The sequence below is a fragment of the Sphaerodactylus townsendi genome, linkage group LG06, assembly GCF_021028975.2.
Source record: "Sphaerodactylus townsendi isolate TG3544 linkage group LG06, MPM_Stown_v2.3, whole genome shotgun sequence".
NCBI lineage: Eukaryota > Metazoa > Chordata > Lepidosauria > Squamata > Sphaerodactylidae > Sphaerodactylus > Sphaerodactylus townsendi.
The window spans coordinates 10990868-11015427 of record NC_059430.1 but is presented as its reverse complement, the minus strand read 5'-3'; the positions used below and the strand labels follow the sequence as shown (position 1 = coordinate 11015427).

The window sequence follows — 24560 nt, the reverse complement described above, 5'->3', positions numbered from 1 at the left end:
TTGCTGGCAATGGGGCTTGCTTCTGAGTAAACCCTCCTAAGGTTGTGATTCACCCATTCAAAGTGTTGCACGGTTGCTTCACCAAGCTTACTCCTGAGTAATGTGCGCCTCGGAGCCAACTGTTTCTTCTAAACTAAAACCTCAGTATTCAGGTTAAATCGCCGTGTTGGCACTTTGCGATAAATAAGTGGGTTTTGGGTTGCAATTTGGGCACTCGGTCTCGAAAAGGTTCGCCATCACTGCTCTATCGCCATAACAAAAGGGCCTGTAAGGCTGCTTACAGCATCCAGGCATTCGGCAGTAAATCCTTCTGACTGAACCAGTGGTGACAAACCTATGGCACGGGTGCCAGAAGTGGCACTCAGAGCTCTCTCTGTGGACATGTGCAAACAGAGTTTGTCATGTGGGGGGAAATTGCCCCCCCCCACACATCTAGGCTGGTCTGGGCTGCTGGGCTTGTTTATTCGCATTAAACCTAAGACCTAGTTTTGAGGAAGCAGTGTAGGTAACCCTGTTAAGCGCTGTTAAATCCCACTGATTTTCATGCAAAGAACTAAAGTGCGATCCTTTACCTGGGAGTAAGCTCAGTTGCTGGCAATGGGGCTTGCTTCTGAGTAAACCCTCCTAGGGTCGTGATTCACCTGTTCAAAAAGTTGCATGGTTGCTTCAAAGCAAAGCCACCAACTGCCACCAAGCTTACTCCTGAGTAACGCACACCTCGGAGCCAACCATTTTTTCTAAACAAAAACCTCAGCATTCAGGTTAAATTGCTGTGTTAGCACTTTGAGGTAAATAAGTGAGTTTTGGGTTGCAATTTGGGCACTGGGTCTCGAAAAGGTTCACCATCACTGGACTGAACTGAGATCAGAGAAAGAGAGTTGAGTAAAATTAAGATAGTGGGGTGCTGTGTGGTTTCTGGGCTGTATGACCGTGTTCTAGCAACATTCTCTCCTGACATTTCTCCTGCATCTGTGGCTGGCATCTTCAGAGGATCTGTGACAACTGATTCATCTGTGACAAATGAGAATCACCAAAGAAAAACAACTGTACTTCAAAGATTCTTTAAACCTGTCGAAGACTCCCCAAAAATAATATGTATCTGTAAGACACTAGCAGACTGAAAAACATTAAGTTTTTTTAAAAAAAATATTATTGATGTCAGGGACTGTGATGCATGGGAATTCAATGGTTCATCATGTGAAGTTTGTCTATAAAAGAGGCAGTTTTTAAAGTCAAAGTTGAGTCTCCCTCGCTTCTGCAACCTGTACCTCAGAAGTCTTTCCATCCAAGGCAATGCTCTGTTGGACTCATATTGGTATCTAGAGACCCTCCTTAGGCTACTGTAGAATGTCCAACTCCTGGTAGGGAAGCAGGGAGGGGGGTTGGCTCAGTGATGCCGAGGGTCCCCCTTGCCCACCAGCAGGAGAGGGGGTAGGGTTGCCAGATCTCGGTTGGGAAAAGCCTGGAGGTTTGGGGATGGATCCTGGGGAGAACAGGGACTTCAGTGGGGTACAATACCATAGAGCCATGGTGGTGAACCTATGGCACTCCAGATGTTCATGGACAACAATTCCCATCAGCCCCTGCTAGCATGGCCAATTGGCCATGCTGGCAGTGGTCGATGGGAATTGTCGTCCATGAACATCTGGAGTGCCATAGGTTCGCCACCACTGCCACAGAGCCTGCCCTCCAAAGCATCCATTTTACTCCAGAGTAGCTGACCTCTGTAGTCTAGAAATGAGCTGTAACTCCTGGGGATCCACACGTCCCACATGGAGGCTGGCATCCCTAGTGGTACTACACTTGCTTTGTATGTAGAAAAGTCCCAGGTTCAGTCTATGGCACTTTTGATGCAGGCAGCCATTGTTTCTGCTTCAGAGATGGGATGGAATGGAATTTTTAATTTGTATACCTGCCCTCCCTGAAGGGCTCACGGAGAACAACATCATAACAATAATACTTAGCAGTACCCTGTTTCCTTAAATATAAGACATCCCCTAAAAATAAGACATAGTAGAGGTTTTGCTGAAGTGCGAAATATAAGGCATCCCCCGAAAGTAAGACATACCAAAGTTTTTGTTTGGAAGCATGCCCGACAAACAGAACACAGAAAAATAAGACATCCCCTGAAAATAAGACATAGCGCATCTTGGGGAGCAAAAATTAATATAAGAGACTGTCTTATTTTTGGGGAAACACGGTAATACATAGCAATACAGTACATCATAACAATACATGCAACAACAGCATCAGCAATAATATACAAGCTCAATAACTCTTTAATAGTTTCCAAAATCAGATGAACAAATACTCAATAGTCACGTATCAGTTAACAAACTCAAACATAATTACATAACAAAACATAATAACTTTCATAATATGGAACATCAAAGCAGTAATCAGAACAACATGACCTCCATAATAATAACAACATAGTAATAATAATAATAAGATCTTGGACAGATGGATGGACCGACAGACTGACTCCCTATAAAGCTGATCTATATCCTTGCATAAGAAGCAGACATGATTTACAGGCATTTCCTGCCCCTCATCGCTTTATAATGTGCCGCACAAGAGTTCACAGCACCGCTATAAATTAATCGCCATGAAAAATAGGTAGACAGTAAAATGCACTAGAGGACAGAGCAATAACTCATTTACTTTAAAGTTTAAACTGTGCTTGCCCTCGTATGTAATCCCCTGGAAATCCATCACCTCTCCTCCTCAGCCCTGGCTTTTAGCGATGTTTTGCAACTCAAGACATCTTTGGCCCTGGCTGCTCCTGTCGCACGTGCTTTTTTAAAAAACCGAGCCTAGGAAGTCGCATCACCGCGGATGGGCAAAGCAATCGAGGGCAACAGCTTCCAAGCGCCACACTGAGCATGCTCGGATTGCTCGAGCAGCTTCCCCACTGCAAGGTAAGATTTTGCAGGATTTTTATAGAAGTAGGAAAAATGTGCCTTTCCCCTCCTCCTTCCCGGTCCTCCCGCTCTGCAGGGATGGCAAGCTCTTTGCCTGCGGCTCCTTTCCCCCTTGTTCTAGTTTCACCTGTTTTGCTGAAGCGCCCCCCAAATTGCAACAGACTCACAAGGACTACCTTAACACTGCTTGCAGGGCCCTATGCTCCCTTCAACCATCGGCTCCACCTCCCGTGGTTTTATTTGGTCCTGACCTCACTTCAGGCATTGGTTTCCAATATCAGAGGTAGAGTCCAATATCAGGCGGTCTTCCTCTCTCCCTACACCATCGTGCCTTGCATGCATTACAGAGCACGCTGAACTATACACCCTATTGTTCCAGCTTCCGCCTTCGCAGGGCTGGCTTCAGTTCTGCTAACGCGCAGGCGCAGCTAAACCCCATTTCCACCACTAGAGGGGAAGAGAACTCCTCAAGTGCCAGGGAAATACTGAACAGCTTCTCTGATTGGCTCCCTCCGTTCGTTCTTGCAGGGGCTCCCTGCACAGGTGCAGGAGTCGCAGGGGCTCTTCTTCCAAACGAATCCTACTGAGTTGGGAAGGAGCAGGGCTGTTGTTGAAACAGTTCCATCCCTAGGAGGAATTTATTATTATTATTATTATTTATTTAATTTGTATACCGCCCGATCCCCGAAGGGGATCCATTTGTACTCAAAGCCAGCAGTCACCGCCAGTGTCAAACTTGCGGCCCCTCCAGATGTTATGGACTACAGTTCCCATCATCCCCTGCCAGCATGATGCGGAGATGAGAATGAAGTCATTTGTTTTGGGTCTTCATTGTGGAGAAAGGTGGGGGGTATCAATGAAAGAAATATAGCTGAAGATGAAAAGGTTAATGGGTAGGTGGGTGGGAAGGAGAGAAGCAGGCAGTGGAAGGTGAGCACATAGTCTGGGGAAAGTATACAGGAGACAATGAAGTATCCCTTGCGCATTCTTGTAGGTTCCCCACTGTGTAACTGGGCCTGCAAGATGGAAAACTGGAGACTGGGTGGTCGTGCCAGGGATATATAAGGTTGGTTGGGAGGTGGAATGGAGGAAGGAAAAAGGAATGGCTACGGGGGCTTTCGGGGAAGGGAAAGAAGAAATAGTGGGAAAGGGGGAAATGAGATGTAGGTCCTTGAGGGTTCCTGTTTGTTGACACCCAATCCTTAAAGAGGAACCTGCAACAAGAAAACCAAACCAAACACTTTTTTTGTTCCTTCCTGTACTGTGCTCACCAAGCTAAAACCCTTTTCCTTTTCTTAACTGCTTTTTGGCTTTCCAACGGGACTGCTCGTGATCTGAACCCAGCTCCCCTTTGCATTCCGTACAGAGGCTAATTTCATTTTCTTATTCAGACAGAAGCAAAACCAGAGGATGGTTCAAGCCTGACTCCACGCTAAGTTTTATTTCTCGTTTTGATTTCTTTTGAAGAGGACCAAATATGATTTCCCACCGGATATCTTGGAAACCAATTTTTACAAGATTTCTCAGGAAAGATGTTTTGTTTGGCGGTGCTTTCGTCATCAGACTTATGCTTGTCTTTTACGGAGTTTATCAGGACAGAACAATGCTGGTAAAATACACCGACATTGACTATCAAGTATTCACTGATGCTGCCCAATACATCACGGAGGCGAAGTCTCCGTACTTAAGAGCGACCTACCGTTATACGCCATTGCTGGCCTGGATCTTAACCCCAAACATCTACATTACTCATCTGTACGGAAAGCTCCTCTTTATTATTGGGGATCTGGTGGCTGCCAACCTCATGTATGAGATTATTTTGCTCCGAGGGCAGGACAGCAAGATGGCGTGTCAGTGCTGTGCGTTCTGGGTCCTCAATCCTCTGCCGATGACTGTATCTAGCCGAGGAAACGCTGAATCCCTTGTAGCAGGCCTAGTTCTGGGCACCATGTATTATATGGAAAAGAGGCATCTAACCAAGGCTGCCGTTCTTTACGGCCTATCCGTACATATGAAAATTTACCCAGCGATCTACGCGTTGCCCATAGTTCTCCATTTGCAACGCGGCCGAAGCGGCGAGGAAGAAAAGACAGACGTGTTGAAGAAAGGGAAAATTAGCCGCTCTTTCGGCAGTTTCCGGCAGCTTTTTGGAAGGACGTTCAGTCGGGACGTTCTGCTTTTCGGAGCTGTGGCAGGATGGACCTTCGCAGCCCTAGGCCTTGTTTTTTATTTCTCTTACGGTTGGGACTTCCTGGAGCAGACGTATCTCTACCACCTGACCCGCAGAGATATCCGACACAACTTCTCACCCTATTTCTACATGCTGTACTTGACTGCAAAAAACGAGTGGAGTTTTTTCCTTGGCCTTGCGGCTTTCTTTCCTCAGTTTCTGCTGCTTGTAGCTCTCTCGTTCACTTGCTACAAAGATCTCATCTTCTGTTGCTTCCTGAACACTGTCGTTTTTGTGAGTTTTAACAAAGTGTGCACCTCCCAGTATTTTCTGTGGTACCTTTGCCTTCTGCCCCCCGTAATCCCACTTTTGAGGATGTCCTGGGAGAGGGCTGCGTTCCTTCTCCTGCTCTGGCTTGTTGGGCAAGCGCTGTGGCTGGCACCAGCCTACTTTTTGGAATTTGAAGGGCAGAACACTTTCTTGCTCACGTGGCTAGCAGGCTTGTTCTTTCTTTTTGCCAACTGTGCAATTCTGGTGCAGATTATTTCTCACTATTGCCCAGGAAAAGCGACCCAGAAAATGAAGCTAGAGTAAGACTTGCTTTGTTGCACAGGTGAAATTCTGTGGACTGCTCTTGGAATGGAGTTACTCAGATGAGCAGAGCTGAGTTGCAACTTTTAAAATGGGATAATATAATTTTGCCATGTTGTTGATTTGGAGAGGTTTACAGTGTATTGGATATGAGGAGCTCTGGAGAGGGACTAAGGAAGTAAGAATGATGTAATATTTTGGAAGGTTTTTAAAAAAATATATTTTATTCATTTTATAAACCACTCTCCCTATCAGACCGGCTGAGAGCTGTGAACAGTTGGAGTCCCAAGCTCAGAAACAACCAAACTTCTGCATGGGTATTGCCTAAACAAAGGGGCCATAATCCCTGTTGGCAGGTGCATCTGAAGAAGAAGAAGAGTTGGATTTATATCCCCCCTTTCTCTCCTGTAAGGAGACTCAAAGGGGATTACAAACTCCTTTCCCTTCCCCCCTCACAACAAACACCCTGTGAGGTGGGTGGGGCTCAGAGAGCTCCTAAGAACTGTGACTAGCCCAAGGTCACCCAGCTGGCATGTGTGGGAGCGCACAGGTTAGTCTGAATTCCCCAGATAAACCTCCACAGCTCAGGCGGCAGAGCGGGGAATCAAATTCTTCTTCTTCTTCTTCTTCTTCTTCTTCTTCTTCTTCTTCTTCTTCTTCTTCTTCTTCTCCTCCTTCTTCTTCTTCTTCTTCTCCTCCTCCTCCTCCTCCTCCTCCTCCTCCTCCTCCTCCTCCTCCTCCTCCTCCTCCTCCCCCCCCTCCTCCTTCTCCTTCTCCTCCTCCTCCTCCTCCTCCTCCTCCTCCTCCTCCTCCTCCTCCTCCTCCTCCTCCTCCTCCTCCTTCTCCTTCTTCCTTCTTCACATGGTAGGTTCTAGTTCCCCAGATAAGCCTCCACAGCTCAGAGCGGGGAATCAAACCCAGTTCTCCAGATTAGAGTGCACCTGCTCTTAACACCACGCTGCCCATTCCCTCCTCCCATGACTGTGAGCCCAGAGTGGACCAGTGGGTGTAGCCTGCCAGTCTCCCATGGTGGCTGTGCTCCTGTTCAAGCCAGAGGTGGCTGGCCCACCCTACATGTAATTGAACATGGCAGCTGCTGGGAGGAGGCCATGCAGCTCTGGTGGGCGTAGGCCCATTAAGACTGTTTCCCACATAACTGCTCATGAGCTGGGCTGCCTAGAAGAATAAGAGTTTGGATTTATATCCCCCCTTTCTCTCCTGCAGGAGACTCAAAGGGGCTTACAATCTCCTTGCCCTTCCCCCCTCACAACAAATGCCCTGTGAGGTAGGTGGGGCTGAGAGAGCTCCGAGAAGCTGTGACTAGCCCAAGGTCACCCAGCTGGCGTGTGTGGGAGTGCACAGGCTAGTCTGAATTCCCCAGATAAACCTCCACAGCTCAGGCGGCAGAGCGGGGAATCAAACCCGGTGCTCTTAACCAACAACTGCAGAGCTTGGCAAATAAATCTTGTTCACCAACAAATATGTCAATTCCTTTCACGCAGGGATACCCAGCCTATTATATTATAGCGCTCACAAATCCTATACACAGGAGAGCCTATATGCTGGCTAGATTTAATATCATGCCATCTCTGCTACATAGAGGAAGACTTAAAGGTCTTCCAAGCGATAAGAGGTTCTGTCCCTGTAGCCTAGGACAGCTGGATTCCATCCCACACATTCTCCTGAACTGCTTATTATACTAAGAACTCCGATCCAGCCTGTTATCCCAAGCTATAGACTCTATGATTGATTATACTGAATCAGATAAAGTAGTTACACTTTTAAATTGTCAGGATTTTCATTGTTGCCTTATAGTGGCAAAGTTTTTGTCAGAAGTTTGTAAACTGAATGTATGACAAACGTGAAGTTTTTTACTATTCACTTTTTAACTGGAACTGTATTTTTATACTATCGTGTATACTATCGTGTATATATTTTTATACTATCGTATAGGCCAGGGGTCTGCAACCTGAAGCTCCGGATCCGCATGCGGCTCTTTCGGCCTTGCACTGCGGCTCCATGTGGCTTGGGTCCTCCCAGCCTCCTTCGGAGAGTCGCCCTAAGGGTTAATGGGAAAGAGCCTCTGTTCCTAGAGAGGCGCAGCCTGAGACAGTCAAAAAGTATTTGCGGCTCCAAGTGTTTTCTGTTCCGTGGAAAACGGGTCCAAATGGCTCTTTGGGTGTTAAAGGTTGCCGACCCCTGGTATAGGCCAATAAAGGCTTATTGAATTGAATTGAAACCCGGTTCCTCCAGATTAGATACACGAGCTCTTAACCTCCTACGCCACTGCTGCTCCTAGTGGTGTGCCACTGTTACAGGTTATCTGCCTGAGGTCCATGGCGTGGGCACCACAGTCGCCACCCCTCTGCCACCATGACTGGAACTTTGGCTCCACCGGCTCATGCCTGGTGTGGTTTCCTGCCAGCGCCAACCCTTGGTGATGGGTCCTCCTTGCCTTCCTTTCAGGGGCGGTTGCAGTCTTTTGACACAGAAAGTATGGGAGATGGCTTGGGGTCGGGGGTCGGGGACATCAACCTGTGTGTGTGGGGCGCTGCTGCTTGCCCCAACACACTTGCTCCATTGCCTTTGGGAAGGTCGCAACACTGCATTATGTTATTATTTTGTAGCTAAAACATACGTAATAAAATAGATCATAAGAATTTATTTGGAAATCCACAAACATAAAGTAGGGCACCATCATTATGTTAACACACTTAGAAAGATAAAGGGATACATAAAGACCTTATTGTTGATGTGTTTGGGGCTGTGTAGGGATGGGTGGAGGAAGGGGAAAGTGAGGATGGGGTATGAGTCTGGAATTGTGCGCATCGAGGAATGCTGCTGTAAATTTCGTTGTGCGGGCACAATGACAATAAATGCTTATGCTTATGCTTAACAACCAGGAGAGGACAATAGGACATCTGTTTAGTAACCGCGAATATGTATTAGATTTTGTAAGCTGCATTGAGGGCCATATAGGGTGGAAAAGTACTATCGAAATCTTACAAATGATGATAACGTTACGTTGATCCCATTGTACTTGTGTACAGGTTTCTATAGATTTGAGGAGGAGGGGTGAAAAGGAAATCATAACATTTTACACCGGAGTGTCATCATTTAGGTTGACCTAATTCGAAGTAAGAAATTAAAAAAGGGATGTGATAGAAAGTGAACATAAAGAACAGCTGTATTAAATCAGCCCAGTGGTACCTAATTCATCACTGGGTGGTAGCAAATTCTACAACTTTTGAGTGAGAAAGCATGTCTGTACATTATCGGCTGCCCCTTGAGTGCCTATCATTCCTACTGTTACAGGAGAGAAATAAAAGTTGTCCTGGGCTATTTCCTTATAGGTTATTTGCCCTGGGTTCAATGCTGTTGGGAATCTTATCCACCATCACCACCACCCCACACACACACACAATTCCCACAGCATCACTCTGTCTTTGTGCATCTCCTTGGATTTCCCCTGCTTTGCTATGAACTTTTGGGAAAGATTGCAGCAAAAACCTGGATGCTTTGTGGGCATGAAAGTTTAGAATGTCCAGGTCTGGCCCTCACGACGGACAGCCATTTCCTCAGTCTACTAATGTTGTATAATAATATGTCTAACAGATGATATGTGTAACAGATTCTCTGGATTCTTTGCTTTTATTGAAAAAGAAATGCTTTTCAGCACCTTTGGTTGCAGAGATATAAAGAGGAAGGTGTGTCTCCGAAATGAAACGGACGACCTTTCTAAAAAACGAGAACTGGGAATTCAGAGAACCTGCTACACATTGTTATAACATTATATCAGTGTAACAGTATTCAGTTTCCAGATTAAAAACACATGTGGGATTATTGCTGCTGGACGACCTGTGCAGGGAAACTTCAGAAAACCTGCCGTGTAGAGGAAGAGGAGGAAGAAGAGGAAGAAGAAGAAGAAGAAGAAGAAGAAGAAGAAGAAGAAGAAGAAGAAGAAGAAGAAGAAGAAGAAGAAGAAGAAGAAGAAGAAGAAGAAGAAGAAGAAGAAGAAGAAGAAGAAGAAGAGTTTGATTCCTTAAGAACATAAGAACGAGCCTGCTGGATCGGACCAGAGTCCATCTAGTCCAGCACTCTGCTATTCGCAGTGGCCCACCAGGTGCCTTTGGGAACTCACGTGCAGGTTGCGAAAGCAATGGCCTTCTGCTGCTGCTGCTGCTGCTCCTGAGCACCTGGTCTGTTAAGCATTTGCAATCTCAGATCAAAGAGGATCAAGATTGGTAGCCATAGATCGACTTCTCCTCCATAAATCTATCCAAGCCCCTTTTAAAGCTATCCAGGTGAGTGGCCATCACCCCCTCCTGTGGCAGCATATTCCAAACACCAATCACACGTTGTGTGAAGAACTGTTTCCTTTTATCAGTCCTAATTCTTCCCCCCAGCATTTTCAATGGATGCCTCCTGGTTCTAGGATTGTGAGAAAGAGAGAAAAATTTCTCTCTGTCAACATTTTCTACCCCATGCATAATTTTATAGACTTCCTTGCTCTGCCACTTGAGCTGTGGAGGCTTATCTGGGGAATTCAGACTAGCCTGTGCGCTCCTGCACACACCAGCTGGGTGCCCTTGGGCTAGCCACAGTTCTTGGGAGCTCTCTGAGCCCCACCGGCCTCACAGGGTGTTTGTTGTGAGGGGGGGAGGGAAAGGAGATTGTCAGCCCCTTTGAGTCTCCTTGCAGGAGAGAAAGGGGGGCTATAAATCCAAACTCTTCTTCTTTAGTAATAGTTGGGGAAACACCATGTAGAGACGTGGTGTTTGAGCTGGTTGGGAGAGCGCCCAGATGATGACAATACTATCTGTACTCTAGAGGAGGCTGCTGGTTGCATAAGAGATGCGCGCGATGCCTGCTCAGTCCTGAGCTCTCTTGCTTTGCAGGCTTGCTAAAGACCAAGACACCACCTCTTTCAAATCCAGAGGCATTGTCAACCTCCAAGTGCTGTACCTGATGATTCTTGACAAATGTATTTTTCTTTTATGTACACTGAGAGCATATGCACCGGAGACAAATTCCTTGTGTGTCCAATCACACTTGGCCAATAAAGATTCTATTCTAATTTGGGATCCGTCTCGAGGTCAGGCTCTTCCAGATATTCAGGACCCCACCCTATCAAAGCCTGTCAGCATGGCCAATTGGCCATGCTGGTAGGGGCTGATGGGAATTGTAGTTCCTGAACATCTGGAGAGCCGCAGGTTCCCTACCCCTGATAGGGGTCAAACTCGCGGGCCCCTCCAGATGTTATGGACTACAGTTCCCATCACCCCCTGCCAGCATCATGCTGGCAGGGGATGATGGGAGCTGCAGTCCATAACATCTGGAGGGCCAGTCTCCTTCCTCTTGCACTTGTGTGTGTCCTCAACGCGTTCTCTATGGGGGAGGCAACGCCGTGGGGAAGGTGGGGCGCGAGATGATGCCGAGCGGCTGTCCCGAAGCGGGGGAGGAGAGCCGGGAAGCCAACTCCAAGGCAATGGCGTTCAGCCTCCGGGGCTGGCTGCGCGCACGCGCGGGCGGGCGGGAGGGGGCGCGCGGGGCCCGGCAACTGCGCGCGCCTGCGAGTGTGCACCGGCAGGGAGGGACGAGGAGCGCAGTGACGTCCCCAGGATGCAGACAGATTCCTGCCGCCGCGTCCTCCTCCTCCTCCTCCTCCTCCTCCTCCTCCTCCGTTTAGGCTTGATGCCTCCGGGCGGGGGTGATTTGGGGGCGCTGCGCTGCCGCCTGCTTCTCACCTGGCTTTGCTCCCCACCTTCTCAACCGGTAGGTGGGCGCTGGCTGGGCACTGAAGGTGGCTGCAGGCGGAGGAGGCCCAGCCGGCGTTGGAGAGGGAGAGACGGGCAGGTAGGCCTCCCTGGCCCCCTTTCCGCACCTGCAGAATAATGCACTTCCAGTCCACATTCGCAACTGTTGTTTGCCAGTGGATCTGGCTATTCCGCACAGCTGCAAAGTGCATTGAAAGTGGAGGAGGAGGAGTTTGGATTCATATCCCCCCCCATCTCTCCTGCAGGAGACTCAAAGGGGCTGACCATCTCCTTGCCCTTCCCCCCCTCACAACAAGCACCCTGTGAGGTGGGTGGGGCTGAGAGAGCGCCGAGAAGCTGTGACTAGCCCAAGGTCACCCAGCTGGCGTGTGTGGGAGTGCACGGGCTAATGTGAATTCCCCAGAGAAGCCTCCACAGCTCAGGCGGCAGAGCTGGGAATCAAACCCGGTTCCTCCAGATTAGATGCACGAGCTCTTAACCTCCTACGCCACTGCTGCTCCTTGAATTGAAATTGGATTGAAAGTGCATTATTCTGCATGTGCGGAAGGGGGGCCGGGGAGCCATGTTAGCGAGTCCCCCCCCCCCTGCCTGGTCCTTCTCAACACGGGCAGGTTTTAAATATGGCGCGGCGGGAGCTCTGGGCATTGGGTGGGCTTTGCACATGGCTAAGGGAGAGAGGGTCGTCTTGTGGGACTGTGTCCTTGGGCCCCTTCCGCACATGCAGAATAATGCACTTTCAATCCACTTTCTGGCTGGATTTGACTGTGTGGAATAGCAAAATCCACTTGCAAACAGTTGTGGAAGTGGCTTGAAAGTGCATTATTCTGCATGTGCAGAAGCGGCCGGTTTGCGTGGCTCGCCCTTGCCAAGGACCTCCTAACTTAACATCAGTTACATATCTGCTCGCTCTCCACCTTTTTTATTTGTCAGGAGTGCTGGTTCTAGAGAAGGTTTTACACTATATGATCTGTCCAGTTTAGGGAGGATGCGAGTTAGTAATGATTAGTTGTGGTAATACTTTTCGGTAGTTCTTAAACTGATTGATTTTAATTATTTTTTTTGCAGTAGACTTTGGGTTGGTTGGTTTTAATTATTTATGCCCGCCTACCTCCCTGGAAGGGTTCCTTCCAACGATTTGGACTAGGAAAGGGAAAACCATAATATTCCCAGCAGTCCAAATTAAAACAACAAACAAACAGACCAGTTCCAATAAACCACACCTAAGGGACAAATTCACTTATGGAGAATTCCCATAGCACTCAGTAGAAACTTGCAGAAACTGCTTTCTCCTACCTGTACCAGTGCTACAGTTGGGGAGAACTGGCCCTCTCTGTCTATAAAATTATGCGTGGGATAGAAAATGTTGACAGAGATAAATTTTTCTCTCTTTCTCACAATACTAGAACCAGGGGGCATCCATTGAAAATGCTGGGGGGAAGAATTAGGACTAATAAAAGGAAACACTTCTTCACACAACGTGTGATTGGTGTTTGGAATATGCTGCCACAGGAGGTGGTGATGGCCACTCACCTGGATAGCTTTAAAAGGGGCTTGGATAGATTTGTGGAGGAGAAGTCAATTTATGGCTACCAATCTTGATCCTCTTTGATCTGAGATTGCAAATGCCTTAACAGTCCAGGTGCTTGGGAGCAAAAGCCGCAGAAGGCCATTGCTTTCACATCTTGCATGTGAGCTCCCAAAGGCATCTGGTGGGCCACTGCGAGTAGCAGAGAGCTGGACTAGATGGACTCTGGTCTGATCCAACTGGCTTGTTCTTATGTTCTTATGTCTGTTGTATGTTCTCTGGAGCATGAGGAACTTGCTTTGAGGGAGAACAGGGAAGATATGGGAGATAGTTGCAGACTTTCTGTTTTCCTTAATGACCACTTGCATTTCCTTTGCTATGTGTCCATATAGAAAGGGGGTCAGAGAGGGGGTCTGTTGGCAGGTGAATTATCTATGTGCAGTGCTATGCCGGTGTTACAAGTTGATTTTTATTTCTCTTGTATTTTTATCCCATCCTTCTTCCAAGGAGTGCATGGCCGTGTAACTGGTTAAGCCATCCCCGTTTGTACGAAAGCAGTCAGAAAGGAAGCCCTTTACTTTTTATCTTTTTCAAGGTTTGCTGAGTCAGGGTGACTTGACTGGGTTTTTTTGTGGGAGGAGGGTAGAGACTATTGGTTTTCTAGCCCTGCAGACTTCACAGGGGTTTCCCAAACACCACTACCGAAAAAGACCTACTTTGAATAGCTGTCATAATAGATCAGTGGCCCCTGACCTTTTGGAGCCTGGGTTGCGATGTGATGGTGATTTAGGGATGACCAAGTTTTTGAGCCACTGTAGCACAACGGAGCTTGGGGTGAGTGATTGCTGTGTTCAGACATGTGGCTAAGGGCTTCGGCTCTGAAGTGATGGTGATTTAGGGGTGACCAAGTGCAAAAATCAGGAGGATCCACAAGGATCCATATTTTTCAAGCAAGTTTTTGGGCCACTGTGGCACCACGGAGCATGGGATGAATGATTGCTGTGTTCAGACATGTGGCTAAGGGCTTCGGCTCTGAAGTGATGGTGATTTAGGGGTGACCAAGTGCAAAAATCAGGAGGATCCACAAGGATCCATATTTTTCAAGCAAGTTTTTGGGCCGCTGTGGCACCACGGAGTGTGGGATGAGTGATTGCTATGTTCAGAAATGTGGTTCACAGCTTGAGCTGTGATGTGCTGGTGATTTTGGGGTGACTTAGTGGTTGCTGTGTTCAGACATGTGGCAAAGGGTGTTAGCTGTGATGTGTTATTTATTTTGGGGTGACATAGTTCAAAAATCAGGAGGATCCACGTTTTTCAAGCCAGATTTTTTTGGGCCACTCTTGGCCTTCTGGCGTGGGATGAATGATTGCTGTGTTCAGACATGTGGCTAAGGGCTTCGGCTCTGAAGTGATGGTGATTTAGTGACCGCGTAAATCAGGAGGATCCACAAGGATCCATATTTTTCAAGCAAGTTTTTGGGCCGCTGTGGCACCACGGAGTGTGGGATGAGTGATTGCTATGTTCAGAAATGTGGTTCACAGCTTGAGCTGTGATGTGCTGGTGATTTTGGGGTGACTTAGTGGTTGCTGTGTTCAGACATGTGGCAAAGGGTGTTAGCTGTGATGTGTTATTTATTTTGGGGTGACATAGTTCAAAAATCAGGAGGATCCACGTTTTTCAAGCCAGATTTTGGGCCACTGCGGCGCTACGAAGCGTTGAATGTGTGATTGCTGTGTTCAGACATGGGGCTAATGGCTTGGACTATGATTTGTTGCTGATTTGAAGAAGAAGAAGAAGAGTTTGGATTTATATCCCCCCTTTCTCTCCTGCAGGAGACTCAAAGGGGCTTACAATCTCCTTGCCCTTCCCCCCTCACAACAAACACCCTGTGAGGTGGGTGGGGCTGAGAGAGTTCTGAAGAACTGTGACTAGCCCAAGGTCACCCAGCTGGCGTGTGTGGGAGTGCACAGGCTAATCTGAATTCCCCAGAGAAGCCTCCACAACTCAAGCGGCAGAGCTGGGAATCAAACCCGGTTCCTCCAGATCAGAGTGCACCTGCTCTTAGCCACTGCTCTTAGCCACTACGCCACTGCTGCTCCTTGGGAGTGACAGTGCAAAAATCTTGAGAGTCTATGAGTATTCATGTTTTTCAAGCAGGTTTTTTACTACTGCGGTGCCACGGAGCGTGGCATGCGTGATTGTTTTGGTTCTGCCTGTAGACTAAGGCCCCTTCCGCACATGCAAAATAATGCGTTTTCAAACCATTTTCACAACTGTTTGCAAGTGGATTTTGCCATTCCGCACAGCTTCAAAGAGCATTGAAAGCACTTTGAAAGTGCATTATTCTGCATGTGCGGAATGAGCCTTTGACATGCTCTATAGTTTCATGATGGTTTCATTTCATTCCAATGGAAAAATCATATGAATTCTTGAGGATCCGTTTAAAATAATCTGGATCTGGCTGGTTTTTGCACCATTGTGGCGCAACTGAGCATAGTATGCGTGGTCATTGTGTTCATATATGTGGCAAAGCTGCGATGTGCTCGTGATTTTGGGGCGACCAAGTGAAAAAATCATGAGGATCCATGCTTTTAAACCACATTTTTGCGCCACTGCTGCGCCATGGAGCATGAGATGTGTGATTATTGTGTTCAGACATGTGGCTTACAGCTTGGGCTGTGATGTGGTGGTGATTTGGGTGTGACTTAGTGCAAAAATTATGAGGATCCATCCTCTTTCAAGCAGGTTTTTGCGCCACTGCGATGACGCAGAGCGTGACATGCGCGATTGTTTTGATGTTGCCTGTAGACCAAGACATGCTCTATAGTTTCATGGTGGTTTCATTTCACTCCAATGGAAAAATCATAGGATTTCATGCGGATCCATTTAAAATAATCTGGATCTGCCTTTTACCCGGACCCGGTTTCCTGTTGCTGCTGCAGCTATTATACAGCACAGTAACAACATAAGAACATAAGAACTGGCCTGCTGGATCAGACCAGAGTCCATCTAGTCCAGCATTCTGCTACTCGCAGTGGCCCATCAGGTGCCTTTGGGAGCTCACGTGCAGGAGGTGAAAGCAATGGCCTTCTGCTGCTGCTGCTGCTCCTGAGCACCTGGTCTGCTAAAGCATTTGCAATCTCAGATCAAGGAGGATCAAGATTGGTAGCCATAGATCGACTTCTCCATAAATCTGTCCAAGCCCTTTTTAAAGCTATCCAGGTTAGTGGCCATCACCACCTCCTGTGGCATCATATTCCAAACACCAATCACACGCTGCGTGAAGAAGTGTTTCCTTTTATTAGTCCTAATTCTTCCCCCCAACAACGCTTCTACATTTGGATTACCTGATAGTTTTTGTCAATAGGTGATTTAATAGTGTTCTATTGATACACCATTTTGCAAAAATATACATCAGGTTCTCTGAGTTCCTAGCTTAAAAAAAAAAGTTTCTAGCCCATTTCATTGTGGAGGTATGCTTTATTCCAGATATTGTTGTAAGGAAATCGGCTAGCTTTTTAAAATTGAAAGCTCAAAATTTAGAATACAAATTTTGATATAATGGTATATTGATATAAAGTTATCAAAGCCCTCTGTAGTAGAGAGAGAAAATGGCTACCCTGGGGGAAATGGGTGCTGTATGAGCCAGGCAAGGAAAATCCCAACTTTTCCACCCACAAAGTAACCACAAAGCTGTGCTGCAGTATATTGTCAAAGGCTTTCATGCCTGGATTCAACTGGTTGTTGTGGGTTTTCCAGACTGTGTGGCTGTAGTCTGGTAGATCTTGTTCCTAACGTTTCACCTGCATCTGTGGCTGTCATCTTCAGAGGTGTATCACAGAGAAAAGTCTGTAGACTTCTCTCTGTGATACACCTCTGAAGATGCCAGCCACAGATGCAGGCAAAATGTTAGGAACAAGATCTACCAGACCACAACCACAAAGCCTGGAAAACCCACAACAACCACTTTGCTGCAATCTTTCTCATTTTTTTTTTTTGCAAACCTCAGGAAGTGAATGAATGTACCAAGATACTGTGGGGAAGCAGGAAATTAAATTCACTGCCCAGTGGATCGAACTCAGGGCAAATAGCCTGCGTGCGATGGCTGAAATTCTTAATAGTTTCAAATCTTAGAGTATGAACATAGGCTCAGGGCAATTTACAGTCTCAGTTAAAAACAATATAAGTCAACAGGAAATACTTAAAACTCATTCTCTAGATATATCTGGGATTAGGAAAAAGAAATATTTTAAAGAAAAGTAAGAAGGAAGGGAAGGGGAAGAAAGGGAGGGAAAAAACGGAAGGAGATATCTCAACCAGAGGTGGGATCCAGCAGGTTCTCACAGGTTCCCGAGAGTAGGTTACTAATGATTTGTGTGTGCCGAGAGGGGGTTACTAATTGGTGATTTTGCCACGTGCTTTTTGCCTTAGTTACGCCCCTCCTCTCAGCAGTAGCGTGCAGAACTTGAAGCAGTCTAGCAGGAGGTGCACCGGCGTGCGTGGCAGGCTGCGTCCTTGCCACAGCCCCGCCCAGGAATGCCCCGCCCCCGGAATGCCCCACCAGGCCCCGTCGTGCCCCGCCCAGCCCCATTGGCGCTACGCCAGAGTTTGAATCCCACCACCATGGGAACCTGTTACTAAAATTTTTGGATCCCACCACTGATCTCAACCATATGTCTGTTGGAATAGCTCCATCTTATAAGTCCTGCAGAATTGCTTTAAAACTTGCAGGGCTTTGGTCTCTCCACACAGAGCGTTCCACCACAAAGTCCCTGCCCCTGGTGGAGGCAAACCGGATTTCCCTTGGGCCGGGAATCACCAACAGATTTTCATTTGCTGAGTGTAGTGGCCTTCAAGGGGCATAATGGAAGAAGCGGTCCTGTAAATATGCAGGCCCCAGTCCATCCAGGGCTTTAAAGGTTAACACCAAAACCTGGAGCCTGACCTAGTGCTCCGCCTGGAGCCAATGCAGCTGAGACAGCATTGGTTGAGTATGTGTGCCCCATGGGGTCTCTGTAAGGACCTGTGCTGCTGCATTTTGGACTAGTGAGTTTCCAGATCAAGCCCTGCATGAAATGAGTTGCAATAATCTAACCGAGAGGTCACCATTGTATGGATTACTGTGGCCAGGTCAGCCTGGGATAGGTAAGGCTCCAGTTGCTTTGCACAGCGTAGATGATAGAGATAGACCATGTGTGTTACCTGGGCCTCCATCAATAAGGAGGCGTTCAGGTACACACTTCTGTTCTTTATGGTTTGTGCAGCATGCAGAGCCAGCAGCTAACAAACCTTCTCCATCCTCTGCTTCCCCAGCTGGAAAACCCACAACAACCAGTCTTCCTAGTTTCTTGCTCTGTTAACTAGTTGTTTTCCTGCCTCTAGCTACATTGTTCAAGATGACCTCCCGACTGTCTCTCCCTCTCCTTGAGTTTGTCGTTCCCAATGACACTTTCCCCTCATTCTCTACCGAGTATTTGGATTTTGCCACTACCTACTGATTCCAGAGTTGATCAGTGCCGTATCTAATTATCACATGAATTCTTTTGCGGCGTTTACAATGTCAAGTTTTCATGCCAAATGCTGCAATCCTTATTGTTTTTATAGATCACCTGAGATGTCGGTGTGAGCAACTGATCTTTCCAAGATGAATAAATTAAGACCAGCATCAGAGAAAAGGTAAGAAAAAGGTATAGAGAATTGTATAGTTAGGGCTGCTTTTATTGGCTGACTTGGTTTTTGAGACTGTTGTAAGTTTCAGGTAGATATACCTATTAAAATCTACCTGAGGTGAAAGGGGGCATGAACATCAAGCGATTTGCAGTTCTAGTATATATTACGTGATAGGCTTTTGTAAGAATTTTTGTGTCATTATGAAGAAGTTGATTGTATAGACAGAAGTTCTAGAGTTGAATTCTCTGATGTGCATGAATTAAGTGCCGTCAAGCAGAGGCGTTCCTCCCATTGGGCGAAGTGGGCAGTTGCCCTGGGCACCGCCTTGTGGGGGGTGCAAAAACTGCAAGTTCGTTTGTGGGATTTTTAATATTTTCAGTGTTTTTCTGTTTGTGGCCTGCATAGGGCGCAGTTTTTAGGATAGCAGCACCAAAATTTCAGGGATTTTTCGGGAGACTGTCCTGATCATATCACCCAGGTTTGGTGAGGTTTGGTTTAGGGAGTCCAAAGTTATGGACTCCCAAAGGGAGTGCCCCCATCCCCCATTGTTTCCAATGGGAGCTAATAGAAGATGGGGGCTACACCTTTGAGGGTCCATAACTTTGGACCCCCTGAACCAAACTTCACCAAACCTGGGTGGTATCATCAGTAGGGTCTCACGAAGATACTCTGAAATTTTGGTGCTGCTATCTTAATAATTGCACCCCTGACAGCAGGCACCCCCTGACAGCAGGCATTTCCCCAGATTTTCCTTTTAAATCCACCCCCTTCCTGCCAATGCTTGTGTTCTTTCTTTCTCAGGTTTTGCCCAGGGCTCCAGTCTGCCTAGGTACGCCACTGCCGTCAAGTGGTTTCTGACTTCTGGTGACCCTATGAATTAATGTTTTCCAAAATGATGTCTCATTAACAGCCTTGTTCAGGTCTTCCAGAGTGCGGTCTGTGGCTTCCTTTATTGCGTAGGTATCAAACTTGCGGCCCTCCAGATGGTGTGGACTACACTTCCCATCATCCCCTGCCAGCATCATGCTGGCAGGGGATGATGGGAACTGTAGTCCATACCATCTGGAGGGCCGCGAGTTTGACACCGTGTTTTATTGAGTCAATTCATCTCAGCTGCCTTGAACCCCAGGTGGGGTAGAAGTCTAATAAATCTCATGTTGGGTCTCCCTCTTTTCCGGTTACCTTCCAACTTTTTCTAGTGTTATTGTTTTTTTCTGGGGACTAGTGTCTCCTTATAGTGTGACCAAAGTACAGTAGTTTCAGTTTAGTCGTTTTAGCTTCTAGGGAAAGTTCAGGCTTGATTTTATCTAGAGCCTATTGATACGTCTTTTTGGCAGTCCACAGTATCCGTGAAACTCTTCTCCAATATTACATTTCAAAGGTATCAACTTTCTTCCTGCCAGCTTTTTTCATTGTCCGACGTGCATTACATAGTGATGGGGAATACTGTGGCATGAGTTAACTTGATCTTGGTTAGTAATAATACATCCTTTACACTCGAGGCACTTGTAAAGTGAGCACAAAAGACATAGGAGGAATTCACTTATTCGGTTTATTACGGTATATATCTAAATATAATTGCTTGGAGTCAGACATCTTCGAGCAGAGCAAATGAGCTTTTTCTGAGGTTCCCTTTCCCATCCTGAAAAGCTGTTCCTGAGGATTGAGCACCCTCTGAATTGGCTTCTAAAAGCATGTAAGGGACTTCTATGCAGAGGTCAGTCTTCCCTATAAAAATGAACTATGAACATTTTTTTACATTTTTTGAAAACTGTTCTGCTAAGCTATTATAGTATTTACATTTTATGAAAAGAAGTGTTCAAGATTAGTGTCTTTCTGTCAACAACTGATAGCTTTTGTGAAATTTTAAATGATCTTTAACCCTCTTTTCCTTTCACAATTTTCAATTTTCAAGATCATAACATCTTAAACACAATAACATAACTATATAACAACACAAACCATCTCTCCCCACTACTAGCTCAAGCAAAAAACAACATATTTATTTATTTATTTATTTATATTTTAGATTTATAGGCCGCCTCTTCCCCGAAGGGCTCGAGGCGGCTCAACAACATGGCTGTTATTAACAGCAACTCAACAACATAACGTAAACATTAAAACCCCGGCAGCAATTACATATAATTAAAACAATCCAAGCCATTCAACCCGTATAAAACAGTTCAAACAGGCGCCCGTTCCTAAGGCTAAAAGCAAGGGAAAAGAGGAAAGAAGAAAGGGAGGGAACAGGTGGGCCCAGATGGAGTCACACCTGTTGCCCAACCCGGAGATGACAAAGATGGAAATCGGCCAGAGTTTCCAGTGGGGGGCAGTAGAACAGCCGCCAGCCTCTCCAGAAGGCCCGGTGCCAGGAATAATACTCTAGCCTACAGGCCCTGCGGAACTCGCCAAGATCCCGCAGGGCCCGGACTGATGGGGTAAGGTATTCCCATTTCAGGCTGGGGCCAGAGCCGTAAAGCGACCCCTGGCCCGAGGTCGAGGCCAGCCGCGATCGCCAGCGGGGCTAGGGGTCGCCATGGCTCTAATTCTGCCACTGCCGTAGCAGTGGCCTATGTGGGACATAAGAGGTTGATGCGGTCCCACGTGAGATATGAGGGGCCCCATGCCAGCATTAAGGCCTTAAAGGTTATTACCAGCACCTTGAAGACTGATCCAAGGAACTCCACTGGGAGCCAGTGCAGACGGGCAGTAGCACAGAGGGGTGATATGGTCTGAGTAATCACTCACCTGTCAGAAGCCGTGCCGCTGCATTCTGGACCAGCTTCAACTTCCGGATCGTGTAATCGCAAGGGAAGCCCTACAGAAAGCGAGTTACAGTAATCTAACCGCTGCAGGTGACATGTCGCGATGGATCACAGTGGCTAGAGTCAGTCCTGGGAGAGATAGGGGAGCCAACCGCCGTGCCTGGCGAAGATGAAAAAACGCGATAACCTGGGTAACATGGGCCACCTGGCTCTCCATTGACAAGGCAGAGTCCAGAGCGGACCCCCAGGCTACGAGCCAGAGATGCCCCGGGGCCAAAACGACCCCCCCTCAATATAGGCGGCTGGAATTCCCTTGGTCTCTCCCCGCCCAGCCACAGAGGGACCTCCGTGCTCTTGTTGGATTAAGTTTTAACCTACTCTGCTTCAACCAACCAGCTGACTGACTCCAGACAATGCTGTAGCCAGGGCTGCAGGGGGGCAGAGGCCGCCCCCCTCTCCATCAACATCAGAATGAGCTGACCAGGTGTCAACTGCATATTGGTGACAGACCAGCCCAAAGCTCCAGCACCAGCTGAGCAGAGGGATCGCGATGTAGATGCTGAAATAAAAGCCCGGGGAAAGCAAGGCCCCCTGAGGAACCCCACAACTAAGTGGGAGGCTCTCTGGGAGGCCCTCAACCCCTTCCCACCATACCTGCTTTCGACCCCGACCCTGGTAGAAGAAACGAGGCAATCCATTTGGATGACAATGCCCTCAAGACTCCAGAGGCTGCCAGGCGGTGGATCAAAAGGTCGTGATCGCACCAGCATCAAACGCTGCTGTGAGATCAAGTATCACAAGCAGCGCCACCATCCGCCTCTTGGTCTAGCTGCATGCGGAGCATGTCTGTGATGGCAATGAGGACGGTCTCCATCCCATGCCCAGCCACGGAAGCTTCGGACTGGAAGGGATCGAGCACCCGACAGCGTCCTCCAGGAAGCCCTGAAGCTGCTCCAACACCACTCTCTCAATTACCTTCCCCAAGAATCGACAAGTTCGAAACGGGCGGTAATTGGCCAGATCGCCAGGATCTAAAGTTGGTGCTTGCTGCAAGAGGTGGGCGGACCATCTGCCTCCTTCAACCCACCACCCGAGAACACTCCTTGCTCAAGGGAGCAGTTGACCCCATTGGTTCAACAGGTGGGGTCGTGAACTCCTCCCGGCAAGCTTTTGTATCCAGCCAAGAGGAGGCCGCGGATCCAGAGTGGACAGGTAGGTAGGTCTAACAGCAGCTAGGACTCTGTGTCAACATCAGACTCGCATGAGTAGGGAAAACCGGTCCAGACTTGGGACCCAAAGACACGCACGAGAGCCTACGAGTTCCTTTTACTGTATCAATTGTGGTCGGAAGAGGTCCCGCCGGAGTGACGCCAGACTTTATTCTCCTACAAAAAAGCTCTGAAATGCCTCACAGCCAATAGTCAATTGGGAATTTATAGATCGCTCCAGCAAGGAGGAGAGGGATCGAACAATCCGAAATAAATTGTGCCGGGCGAGAGCTAGCAGATGCTGAGGGAGGAGACGAGAAATGGACATTCTTCGCCTCCTCCGTATACGCCAACTCATAGGCTTTCATAACTCGCGTCCTATAAGTTAGTTCGCGCCACTTCGTTCTGGTAGACTTCCTCCACACTCTCGCTCTAGCCGTCCTGGAGTTCCCGTTTCATTTGGCGCAGCTCCCTCGGTATACCAAGGAGCCCGTCAGGTGAACGGGGGCGCAGAGGGCGCCTGGAACAATTTCCTCGATGGCATCAGACAGTCTGGAATTCCAGTCTGTCACCTGCTCATCCCGAGGGTGCCAGGAGGACTCAGGGTCCCGCAAAGCATTCAGGAACCTAGCCGGTTCCATAAGTCTTCGTGAGGGCGGACGTAGAATAGAGTCCGGTCAGCCCTAGACCAGAGGTTGGCGCGGCCAGTCCACCCGAACCTTCAGGGCAAAATGGTCCGGACCATGGCACTCTGTTAACAGAGGGATACGCACTCATGTTCACTCCTCGCCCAAAACCAGATCCAAAGTGTGTGACCAGCTTCATGGGTGGAAGCGGTGTTTTAGAAGGGGAGAGTCCCAGCGTGCGCCATGGATGACACCAGGTCCACTGCTGCTGAACATGAGGCGGCGTCCCACATGGACCGTTGAAGTCCCCAAGACAATAAGTCGGCGGGAATCAGCAACGCCCACTCGACCACCGCCTTCCAGCAGCCGCGTGTGGCAGGCCGTCCTCAGGTGCGCTAGGCGACCGTGGGTACACCAAGAGGACGGCCAACCTCTCCCCTGACAGCCACTCCAATCCAGCACACTTTCGAATCCGGGGAATTTGGAGGGGCAGGGGACTGCCCCCCTGAAGGCGATGGGAATCTCCAGGATGAACCATCGCCACACCTCCCCGGCCCTGTGTTCGAGGCTGGTGGACACAAAGCGAAAACCTGGGGGGCGCATGATCGCATTCATAGGCGACCGTCTAAGCCTCTCTCGCACTCCAGGTCTACGGTGATGCAGGCCCAGGGTCCATCAGGCTGCGCCTGAGAAAATCTCGAGCGTTGCGGTCTTATTATTAATGGACCTGGCATTGAAATCCAGCACACCAGGCTGAAAGGGCAGGGTATACCTGGAGCCTCTCTGCCCAAGCATCTCTCGGGATAGGCCGGAGGCCAGAAAGGGGACGAGCATAAATGCATCTCCCCCCCCTTCTCTCCATAATGCCCCCTCGCACCCGCATATCTACCCCGTCCCCACAATACTGGGATCTCCCTGCCCCCCACACTGCCCCCTCGCTGCCATCTCCTCCCATATAAAAGTCTAATAAACTAACTTGGTACCTCTTATGGTACTACCTACTCCAACCCTAACTTATGCATACACATATACAAATATAATTAAATCTATTGGCCTTGCCGACAATCATTCCCAACACTTTCTGTTATCTGATTCCGGCAGCCACTAATCCTAGCGCTAGAGTACAGCCAATACCAATACTATAATTTCTATAGAAGTGCTAGTGCATCAATTAGCAATAACAGCGACGACAACAAAGATGGCAATGATGACCCGATGGGGAGGGTAAGATCCCATTTCAAACTATACATCGGGTCAGGAATCACTGCCATTTCTTCCTGCCGATGTTGTCCGGGGTTCAGGGT

At 48.0% G+C, this 24560-nt stretch overlaps 2 protein-coding genes across 5 annotated transcripts in view; both read left to right on the top strand.

The window, feature by feature from the left end:
* Window positions 1-2862: 2862 nt before the first annotated feature.
* On the top strand, window positions 2863-6130 carry LOC125435718 (GPI mannosyltransferase 1-like). The gene is made up of 2 exons (XM_048502056.1): window positions 2863-2921; window positions 4316-6130. The coding sequence occupies exon 2, from the start codon at window positions 4402-4404 to the stop codon at window positions 5686-5688; it is 1287 nt and encodes a 428-aa protein (XP_048358013.1). The 5' UTR covers window positions 2863-2921; window positions 4316-4401; the 3' UTR covers window positions 5689-6130.
* Window positions 6131-11267: 5137 nt separating this feature from the next.
* LOC125434701 (cytosolic carboxypeptidase 1-like) overlaps window positions 11268-24560 on the top strand; it is a 74034-nt gene continuing 60741 nt past the window's right edge. For all 4 annotated transcript variants that reach the window (XM_048500281.1, XM_048500280.1, XM_048500279.1 and 1 more), the window contains exons 1-2: window positions 11268-11460; window positions 18592-18663. In XM_048500281.1, the coding sequence (XP_048356238.1) occupies window positions 18632-18663 (32 nt within the window). In that variant the 5' untranslated portion in view covers window positions 11268-11460; window positions 18592-18631. The remainder of the gene's footprint in view (window positions 11461-18591; window positions 18664-24560) is intronic.

Bases quoted from the DNA above. Each gene is read 5' to 3' on its own strand.
- LOC125435718 (XM_048502056.1), top strand. From the start codon at position 4,402: ATGATTTCCCACCGGATATCTTGGAAACCAATTTTTACAAGATTTCTC.